Genomic DNA, 11628 nt, shown 5'->3' with positions numbered 1-11628 from the left:
ATATAATATTCGCTTAGCACGCCAACATGAATTATTAATGAGCTTTTGCGCACACAACAGCAATAATTAAAGTAATATGAAATCATTTCCACGTTACATACACCACAACTATTAGTGCTTATTACTTTAAAAAGTCGGTGGGGAAGGGGTGGCTAATGTCTCATCCTGTTATCTTTCATACTGTGCATCTACAATAAATCACTTTCTACTATGATTTGTGAATAGAAAAGATGTCATTTGGCGCCCCCAAGTGGATTTACCTGGACATAGCATATGCTGATACCGGCGGCCTAGAGACGACATTCTGAAGATTTATTTGTTTAATTTGATCAAGCATGAAAAAATAGATTCACACACACACACACACATAGAGATAACAACAGCATACAGATAAAATCCAAAGAAGCTGTGGAAGGGGTTGTGTTCCATAGTACACCTCTCCAGTATGTGTTTACATAATAACAAAATCATGGGCACCACGTTACACCCAATGAGGAGTTACCAGTTTCCATAAAGATATCGTACACCAGACTAGACCAGTACAATGCATGTAAATAAATGCCCTTTCCTTGCTGTCATTGTGTTCTCACCAACAACATGGGAAAATACAGATGCACTGCTGCTATTCCTAACTTATCATTTACAGAAGCACAAATATATGCCCTGTTCGTTCTTATCTAGAGTACCACAGAAAGATACATGCTGTAAATTATATACCAAAATGGAAATAACACAAATACACAGTATTAGAGTTTAATCTTTTATTTACAGAGCAATGATTACGCAAATTGCTCTTTATGATTTACATATTCCTCATACAGCCAGACTCTAACCTTCAATGATTTATTCAAGCATACTTCAAAATTACATGTTTGTGTCTATACCATTTGAAAACACTGAGTGCTGTAATTCCTGTCATGCCGAGATAGAAACCATCCAGTGAACAGACAGGCCGGGAGTGATCAGCTAGATCTGTTTCACATTAAAAATGCAGCACTTGTTTGAGAAACAACAAAGGCTCTCAAAAAGGAGACATATGTTACTCCTAACAGGACTGTAAAAGGATGCTCACTAAGCCTTGGGGTTTTGCAGGAATAAAAGCCAAGTAATTGTGAAATAGGATTTGGTATTTCCTTTCATCAAAATGACAATTCATGCTTTCTGCCATTACATGTACAAATTACAGCCGACCTAGTCAATGATATCTGTTGCTGCCAGAGTTAGAGGGATATCACATATCAAAATATAGGCAACTGGGCTATTATACAGTACTTCTAATGTGCAAGGGTTTTTTGCATTTCCAAAATATGGATTTCCGTAATTTATGTGTAATATAAACATAAAAGAATGTGATTAAAATGCAGATGATAATCTAGAATGGAAATAACTCAGAGTCATTCATTTTTATCTCTGTCACAGCAGATAAGAGTGCAGTTTGAGTGCACTGAGGGACTCTGTATATTGCTGCCTGCAAAGGCTGCTCAATTCAGCAAAAAGGTATGGTTACCAAACCCTCCTGGACTGATGCTGTTTTCATGCAAGAGGGAGACTCGAAAGGTGAAGATTAATTGCACATTTCAATTTGGGTGAAAATAAGGGTAAAAAAATACAAACAAGGACCTTGTGCTACACTGTGAACATTCCTGAGGCAACTTAACCACATGTGCAGATTTAAAATAAAGAGACCATCTGAAAATGGTAAATAAATTTAACAATTATGTTTTCAAATGCAAAACCTCAGAAATGACAGTTTCAGTTTTTTTTTTTCCAATGACTGAAAACTCTTTCAGTGTGCATTCTTCTTAAAATCTTGTCGTAACAAAAAGCTCAAAACAGAAGCTGAAACAAACACACATTTAAAAAAAAAAAAAAACTAGGAAAAATATGCTTCACATTATGACCGTCTGAGAGACAGGTAAGTGGCATCAGGGAAAATTAAATACATTTCAAGTGGGCGAAAAACATCATAAAAAGCTAAAGGAATACTACACCAAAGAACAGTCGTTACACTAAAAAAAATTAACTTAGAGGTCTCAGAGGAAAAATACTTAAGGAACTTTCGGAAACAATTCACTTGCTTTTTAACTGAATATCACCATTTTAACAATTTGAATTGTGTTTCAGGGATCCCTCTGGTGAAATGTGTCAGTTTAGTCATAGTTATCTGTCAACCTACAAAGAGGCCATGTCAGGGAAGCATCTGTTGCCCAGAGCTCTAACACCTGCTGTGTTACAGACAGGACCCATTGCCTCCATCTCACTGTACCTGTTTTGCAAACCAAAAACTTATGAGCCTTACAGGCACCATGTAATGGGCACCAAAGACAGCTATTTCTCCACTCCTGTGGGATCTATGACAAGATCAAAGAAGTTGTCCTGTATGAGTGATTATGAAGAAGAGTAGGCTACAAATGAGCTTCAGACAAAGACTCATAAAGCAATAATCAGTACCAGAGCTCAGATAGTCCTTGACAAGAAATCACATTTTTCTGAATGAGTGTAAAACAAATATGTAAATTAGTGCACTAAAACACACTAATACTTATTTCTAATATCTAACCTGTATATTTGTACTCCATAGCAAACTATGTCTGTTCATATTTAGTGTTCTGGTTATCAAAAACAAGATTTCTTAAAAAAGGCCAATATTTCTGGGTTATGATTTTTCTGTTAAAAAGAATTCAAAAGAAACATCTAACAGAATATCATCAAAACTATGGACTACTTCCTTTCACAGTTGTAACAGAGTAAAACCTAAATTTGTTGTTTGAGAACTACCTGAACAGTAAAATGAGAATGAAAAATGTTCATCCCTGGGTAAATTCTTATGAAATTTAATAAAGTGCTAAAAAACTCTAAACTACCACATTATTCAAAGAAATATGTATTGTGAGCATAATTCAGCAAGGTAATTATAAAATCACAAATACAGTACAATGCGTTTTAAAATCAATGTTAACACTGGAAAAAAGTAATAAAAAGAATATAACTGAGGTGTGCACATTTAAAGGAGAATTAATACATCTGTGAGTATCTCTCTCTCTCTCTCACTCTCCTACTCTCAGTCTTCATCCTTTAGTTCAGTAGTCTTCAAAACAGAATCCTCACCAAGCATCTTGCACAGTTCATTCAATCTTTGTTGCATCTTGGGAATGCCAGCAAGCTGGGACTCCAACCTCTGCTTCTCTTCAGTCAAGGACAGCCGCGTAGCAGTATCCAGCTGTTCAAAACGCCAGCCGCCCTCACCATCAAACTGAAGCAAGTGTGTGTGGTACTTCCTGTGGCCAGTCAAATAGGAGAGTGAATGATGAAGTGCATACTAGTAAAAGCTTAATACATCTGTTCCCCCTTTACATTACTGTGACCAAATTGAGAGAAATTAGACCTAGTGGCAATGTCAAAGAAAAAAGACATGTTATTATACTGTAGTTACAAATCTGAGATTAGACTTTTGCAATTGTTATGAATAATTCTGTCATTATTACTGTTAGTAATGGACCAGCTCATTCCACTGTGGCATACTGTATCTGTTTCTTACCAGAGAGAGGGTCTATGAGTAATTGACAGCAAGGAGATCCCAGCATCCTTTGCAGCCTGGAATATTTTCCCTTCAACATCAATACTAACAGCACTTGTACACTCATCCAGGAGGGCATACTTTGGCCTAGAGATATTTAGAAATGCCAAGTTAAAATTCAGAAGATTTTGGTAATATATTTGGTATAATATAACTCAGACCAAAGTGAGTGAGATTATGTCTGACTTGTGGTAGAACATGCGTGCCATTCCCATTCGCTGCTTCTCTCCACCAGACAGAACATCTTTCCAGTCCATCTCTGCATCCCAGCCTGCAAATGAAAAATCTTTTATCCAAGCACATAAAACTACAAAACTTTTTTAATATTTAGGACTCAAACACTCAAATAGAGCTACATGAAGATCTATTCAATTAATGACACTGGCAAATCAGAGGCATGTTCAAAGGGCTATTGTAATGGTTTGCAAAATAACTAGAAGCGCAAAGAGAAACTTCTGAGGGGTGAGAATAAATGCAGTCAAACCCGACAATGGTTCCATTCCCACACTAACAGTATCAAATTTTTCTCAGAGTAAAATAAGTATAAATTCAGATCAAACAAACCGCTTTCTTATGTCACCAACTCACTCAGCGTGTGACAGACTGCATTTTTCAAAAGACAGCCAACTCTAATCCCCCCAAATCTAATCCACGTAAAGGCCAAAGACTTTGACAAAGGGTTGCATGATTCTACAACCCGTTGATTGTGAAAGAGAAGAGCTGGACAGGAACCAATATCTGAGAATCTGGATTATGGTGATTATTTTAGCTGACTTACTTTTGGCTGGGAAACATGCTCACTCTAGCACAAGCAGTCCATTCATGTTCTCAGTCCTTTACAACCCCATTAAGCTCCAGTGTCCAAACAAAAGGCCTGCTTGTCTCACCATAAGTGACAAGTTGTTTCCAGTTAACACAGCACAAGACTCGTTTAATAAGATCAAAAGACAGCCAGAAAACATACCCCCCTCACGTGTGACGATGTGATTTAGATTGACAATGTCCAGGATAGCCTCTAGGTCTTTATCTCTGTAGCCACGTTCGTGCATGTCATCCAGTGTGTCTGGGTAAATGACCTGGTCCCGAAGTGTTCCAATGGACATGTACGGCCTAAGCAAGCAGAAGGCACAACCTGACATAATCATAAACTGACACTTTGGCAAGGTTCATGCAACTATATCTGACTCCATGACTGTTCAGTTTTATTGCTTCTACAAGCAGTTTTGGTCAAAATTAGGCTGGATGTTTAAACACACCAGCTCCCTAAGGTCACACCACATCTCAATTTTTTACATGTTGCCCATGACTCATATGAAATATTCACTCCTATGCAGAACTCTGGCCATACCCCCTGCCACAGGACCTGGTAAATATTTCACTAGTGACGTCTCTGGTTTCATTTACTCAGCACTCCTGTGAAGGTCCAGTTACTGTCCTTCTCTGATTACAACTGCAGTGGGGGCAAATTTAGGACATGGGGGGATGGGGGAACAATTAGGAATCAGAGTCAGTGTGTGTGTGTGTGTGTGTGTTTGTTAGTGCTGACTGATAAATCATATGTTCATCGTCATTGTGATATGAACATGCTTGATAACCACATCGCAAAAGACTGCCTGAAATGCGATGAATAAGACAAATCGTTTTATTTACATGCACCATGCATTCACACTCAGCATGCAAATATTTGACCTTTTTCACAAGGTTGACAAAGACCTTGTGAAAAAGAACAGAACTTGTGCTATTTGGGATTATTTTGGATTCACGAGAGATGACGTGTTACAAACATAGGTACTGTGTAAAACATGCCAAACAATTGTGGCAACTTCCAGAGGAAACACAACCAACCTCCATCACCACCTGCAATACAACCATAAAAAACTACACAAACAATTCAAAACTAGCCAGACCACAAAACGACTAACGTCGAGTCGAGCGGGGGAAATTAAACTTTAATTTCTTATAGTTATAATATCTTATTTAATGTTCTGTTTAATGGGTGGAATCATGTGGAATCTGTTCAATAAAAGCATGTTTGAAATAATTTATTTCATTTCTTTATTCAGTGGGCATAAGCTAATCAATGTTGGGGTCTATGCGAGCAGTGCACCTATTAAAGCAGAAAGACATAGGAACTGTATAGTGAATATGCGAACTTCAATATTTGTTTATTTATAGTAAGTCATATCATCATTGCAATATTGAACATTGCAGATTTTCCTCACATCGTGCAGGCCAAGTGTGTGTGTGTGTCTGTGAGGGACTCTGACCTCTGTGGGATATAGAACATATGTTGTGGAGAGGGCTTGTGGAGGAGTCCGCCATATACAGGCCACAGTCCACTGAGGATTCGGAACAGAGAGCTCTTCCCACAGCCATTGGGCCCTGTGATGAGCAGGTGCATTCCCTCCTCCACCTTCACAGCGGCAAAAAGACATTACATCACGACAGTGTTTCTCAAATCTCTTGAGAGAGGGGGCTTGATCTAAAATACATTTGCCTTTAAATGGCTTTAATGAACAATCACTAGTTATGTCATACAGTGTTATATCAAAGTACATCAGTGAACAGCTGGTGAGAAGAAGTGAAGGCCTTCTTACTCTGAAGTTGAGACTGGACACTACCACATCTCCATTAGGGGTGATTATTGGTACGTTCTCACAGACTATACCCTTATCCACATCCACAACTTTCCCTGTAAAAGAAAAAAACAAACAGAAGTAACCCCAATAAAATATGTAACACAATCTCATTAGACAGCCTAGAGAATGTGTTTGTCTGCAAAATGTATAGAACTTAAAATGACAGATTTGACGACTATGAAATAGTGTTCAAATACCATCAGTATTAGAAAATGATATTGTATTGTATTAGTATTGATGGTGAAGTGATATCGGAAAAACCACAAACACTGACTTATTTTCAGCCTGCTCTTGGATCATGCAACAAAGAGTTCTTTGAAACTCTATTAGTTGACAGTGTGTGCACACACTTGAGAGCATTGTTAGGTGGTGTGGCATTGAATCATTTCTGTACCTTTAATCTCCAGAGGGCCATCAATATGCATCTCAGGCCTGCTCCCACTCCTCTTGTCCCCGGTGTTTGCTGTTGCTGAAACAGACAAGCGCTTGTACACACCCTTTTGCACCTCATCAAAGACCAGGAACATGTTGTGCACCCGTGCCGTGTATCCTGCAAGCTCTGTGATCTGTGTGATAAAGGATTACCTGAGGTCAGTCACCTCGAGCAAACACAGGCTCGTGTCATGCAAACCTCGCAGGGTTAAGGTCAATAAAACTTTGGCCCTGGTCCCATCTTATGCCAACATTGCTCAACAATAGCTGTTTGTTAGATCCATGGTGCATTAGAACAAAATTACATAAACACCTGGAAAAACATTTTTTTCTGCAGTGCCAGTGGTTTGTATTTGATGAAAAACAATGACCATCACTAAGGCCATTGTTTCGAAGGCCCATTAGTTTCAGCAACAACGTGTTTGCCTTGAGGCATAATCTGTTCAAATAGGAGTACTTAGATGTGTCAAGAATACACAAGGCAGGCACAGAGCGTCCTGAGGCCCTTGTCAGGGAAACATCACATCGTCCTATGGGAAGACTGTAGTTTCAATAGGCTGGGCCATTACATCCTCCCAGCCATGTGGATTGCTAATATAAACCCAAGGGGTCACTTGGGTTTACTGAAGCAACGTTCAAAGGGGTGTTTTACAGAATTCAGCAACATGTTAACTTGCTCTTAGTTGCAAGAAAGTCACTTGTGCACTCAGACTAAAACAAACTAAAACTGTGGCAAAGTGTATATACTCTCCCAGTATATACTTAGATACACAGAATGAGCATGTCAGAGAGAGAGTTGCTTAGACATATATTTGTGATAAAAATTACTATTTACTGTATTTCAGTAGCTGGTTCATTAAACCTTTAAGAGGTAGGTGGGGGGCCTTGCTCAGCGGAGCTGAGTTCAGTGTCTGTGACATGGAGCTGACTGATGCCCATGCTTTAGAACTTGACTAGTGTTCAGCAGATGGTGGATTACTCAGAGTGAGGCTAAGCCACGGGAAAGGCGAAGTAAAGCCGTGATGGAGCCGGCAAATCGCAAAGTACCCAAGGCTTCGATCATGTGACCAGACATTCAACTTTCACCGCTGTGCTGTGACAGCAGGGTCCTCCTCCATGACCTCTAAACCATGTGATTATATCACTTTTACTGATAAATAGTATGTTCTGTAAGGCTCTAATTTTCTATAGGTTCAAGAATGCATTTTCTATGGTCCTGTATAAGGCCAAGAATGCTCTCAAAGTATAGATAATCAAAAAATAACCCTATATTAAATAATAACCAAAGACCTGTTGAGATCTGCTTTTTCACTGACATAAGCATACTGTCCAATAGCATGCATGGCACTTCACTGTACGCTTTGCATCACTACAGACTAGAGAATGGTTTCTGCTTCTGAAAGGATCTAACCAGCTAACAAGAAGGCAAAATGTACAACAAAAAAAGTTTTGTTTATGTGGTAATGCTGAATACAATAACTTTTACTCCATCCATCCCCACCTACAACGTCACAGTGTGGAGTGAGCAGAGCGAGCCATGTGCCAGTACCTCTTTGTAAGAGGACATGATCCTCTCAATGGCATCTGCTCCTGAGGCCAGAAGGTTTCGTGCAGTTGTGAAAGCCTCAGTCCTTTCACTCACCAACACTTGCGTCTGACCATTTGCAAGCTCTGCAAAAGAACAATCAGGTCTCAAAACAATATTTAGCTTTCCAAAACAACACAATCATTTTCATCTTTGGCATATAATTGCTTAGGCAATGTGAGGACACCAGCTGTGTCTACACACCACCATCTGTTAGGATGACTGTGACACTACAGGACCAAACTGATTATGATATACATGATGTAGTTCCATTAATGCAGTGTTGTAATGCCATTGTTATGCTCATTTCCACAAATTTGAACCAGAGGACGAGAGAGAGAAAATGCATAAAACAACTTTTTGGAAAAAAAAAAAAAGACTAAAATTGTATAGATGCTTCAGTACCATTGTCAGCAAAGCCTGTAGCAGTAATGATGGGCACTGCAACCATGACCAGGCCACTCCCACTCCACACATATTTCATCAGGAACTGTTCAATCATGATGTACCACAGACGCTTGGATAGGATGAGGTTCATCTGGTCTGCCAGTGCCTTATAACACTTCTGAAGTTGCCGCATTTCAACCTGAAATCCAGAAAAAAAAGTTTGTCAACACTGCAACACATGCTGATGGTCATATAATCAAAGATGCAGGTTTATAGCTGGAAGATAATCCTGTGCTGGGTAAACAGAGAGATAACAGCAATACAAGAATACTGCAAGAAGCCATTACATCAATGCATTATGGCCCATGTGCCATCACTATAATCACTGTAATGGTATGACAGTGGCCTTTGACAGTGGCATTAGGGATAGTGCGTTTGTACCAACCTTGTGTCCTCTGTAGAAAGCGATTTCTTCGGCATTGGCAATGATTCTTGAGTGCACATATCGCAAGTATCCTTTCCTGTGAGCTTCCTCGGCAACTAGTTTTCCGAATTTAGGCGAGCAGGCACGTAGTACCTTGGCAGTAGCAAACACTACCAATCCTGCCAACAAGGTCGGACCACTTGCGTTTGCACCTCGAGACCTTGCGGTCTGAATGAGCGTATAGGAAGTGAGTATCACATCAAGAATGGGTTTGGTGAGATTTGAGTACAAATGCGCAATCGACTGCGAAAACATCATGATGTCCTCCGTGAGAGACTGGTCCGGATTCGCCAGCCTCCCGTCCATGTTACTGACCTTATAGTACGTCTGGTCAGTGAAATAGGTTTTGTATGCATGATCAACCAACCGTGTGCGAAAGGCTAAAGCAAGCTTACATTCAAGATAGCGTATTGCGCTATTGACAAATGTAGCCGGAATAGCGATGAGGAGCCATTTCATTAATTTGATGATGAATGTCTTGGGCTGTTTTTCGACGATTGTTTTCACGATTTTGCCATCCAACCCAGCAACATAGATAGACAAAAACGTCCGCGAGATCAAAGCAAGAGAGTGTAGGCAGAGCAGACCAAGCTCTTTGGTTAAAAGCTTAGGAAATACAATTTTAACTAGTTCAAGTATCTGCTTTAAAAAATCCGCATTTACACCAGGTGACGATTTGTGGACATGTACCGTCACAGATGCAGATTTCTGGACTGACAGTACTCCATTACCGTTTCCCTTTGCATCTGAGTTGCTCTTGTGCTCTTTTCGTTTGTTGATTTGTCGGCTGATGATGGGATATAGGGTTTTCACGCCGTATGCAGCAGCCACAAGAATGACGGCTTGTTTCGCCGCAGTGGTTTGATTCCATTTCAGTTTGGAAGCTGCATGAAGAATATTGGACATCTTTTCTGATCAGGCAGTAGCTTTTCAGTCTTCTTTAATGTCAGTCGGTGGAGCAGCCATTGGGAAAATTATGGTCCTGTGGTACACATCAGTTTTGATGCTGAGACCGCGATATAGCACGAATGCTGAACCGCTAGGTCTCCGAACTGCTCGTCATTCAGTTTGCTGCGTTTTTTCATCGGCAACTCCTCCTGAAAAACGACGGATACGATTGGCTGTTTGAGTGACGTATTTAAATAAGCCTCAGAAACTATGCACACTGATCATTAAAGTTGGAACTAACACAGCAAAGCCCCTTCGTTGTACGCCAAACTCTGATATCGAGCGACTCGCTTTAAACTGGTGACTTAACACAGTAGCATAGTATTTAAAAGTCTTTCTTTCTTAAATTCAAGCACTTAAAACCACGCTCAGCACTTTACTTCATTCAGTCATTAATTCACCATTTCATCAGACATGATTGGACAGATTATTATTTGATTTGCATCGATAAAATGTAAACGTTTTACATTATTTTGATGTATTTTGTAACGGAGTTCAAGTAAAAAAGGTTTATTTGCATATATATATGGGGGGATATATTAATTTAATGTTGTCAGCGAGGAAATTGCCGCTCGCGCTTTAGATTTTATGTTTGGCTCGTGAGACTCCGGAGACTAACGACATTCCACTAAACATTATGCTCGGCAGATTAAAAAAAAGAGGATCGTTTACTATTTCCCATGGTTTGTTAGTTAAAAAAACAAATATATTTTGCCCCATTGTTAACATTTTTATACATCTCAACTAAAATCATACCGTTGGCGAGTAAAATGAATTGGGTTGGTGGTTCCAGGTGAGTCACCCTTGGCCTTGGCTAATTTTGCTGTCATTCAACTAGCATACATATCCATGTATCACCAATAATCTCGTGTTAACGAATAACGAGCCATATTTTCTTGGGTTTTAAGCACATACAGGAAAAGTGCCTCTACAATCCAGAAAACTTGAGAGCCAAAATGTGTTTAATTTGTTCATAGGAACCGATTTATGAAGAAAGGTGACACCGACAAGCAAAGGGTAAATTACGCCAGTATGCATGCGGTGAGATAAATCATAGCGGCACTAATTTGCTAACACAGTGTGTGTACACTGCCTTTGAAAAGATATTCACCCCACAGTGTTGCCTTATTCTGTTTTATTCTGTTTTATTTTGATGTCTTGATGCTTGAATCCTGACAAACACGCTACATGTGGAGAGGTTGTCTAAACTGTCGGACTCCAGATAGTATTATCTATCTCCAGATAGACAATATAATGTATAGTACTAAAAATAAAAGTTTTAATAGGTTTTTAGCAGTAATTCATTTTTTTAATCATTTTCTCTTCTCTAATTTTTAACTGAATTACACAGATGTAGTTTGTTAATACTGTTTTGCTGTTTAATGCAAGGAATTCTTTGAAAAGAAAAGGATACAGAGTAAAAAGAAACACTTAGGACTGCTACCGTCACCAAAGGGAAATAGTGTGGGCAGTATGGACTTACTGACATTGTTTATAGTAAACCAAACCGCCACAAAGAAAGCAAACACTGGTGAGTTCACCACTGTCTTAGATAAACAAGAACTGAGTTCTGATG

The 11628-nt window shown here is 39.4% G+C and overlaps 1 protein-coding gene across 1 annotated transcript; it reads right to left on the bottom strand.

Annotated features, from left to right (window-relative positions):
- Positions 1 to 782: 782 nt before the first annotated feature.
- abcd2 (ATP-binding cassette, sub-family D (ALD), member 2) lies at positions 783 to 10109 on the bottom strand. Its single transcript, XM_030771488.1, has 10 exons — positions 9066 to 10109; positions 8639 to 8819; positions 8198 to 8319; positions 6611 to 6782; positions 6175 to 6269; positions 5845 to 5990; positions 4542 to 4687; positions 3764 to 3848; positions 3539 to 3664; positions 783 to 3278 (listed from the first exon to the last, which is right to left on the bottom strand). Exons 1-10 carry the CDS (start codon positions 10008 to 10010, stop codon positions 3062 to 3064), a joined length of 2235 nt encoding a protein of 744 aa, XP_030627348.1. The 5' UTR covers positions 10011 to 10109; the 3' UTR covers positions 783 to 3061.
- Positions 10110 to 11628: the final 1519 nt, after the last annotated feature.

Source organism: Chanos chanos, chromosome 1, assembly GCF_902362185.1.
Source record: "Chanos chanos chromosome 1, fChaCha1.1, whole genome shotgun sequence".
Classification (NCBI taxonomy): Eukaryota; Metazoa; Chordata; class Actinopteri; order Gonorynchiformes; family Chanidae; genus Chanos; species Chanos chanos.
This window is presented reverse-complemented; position numbering and strand designations above follow the sequence as displayed.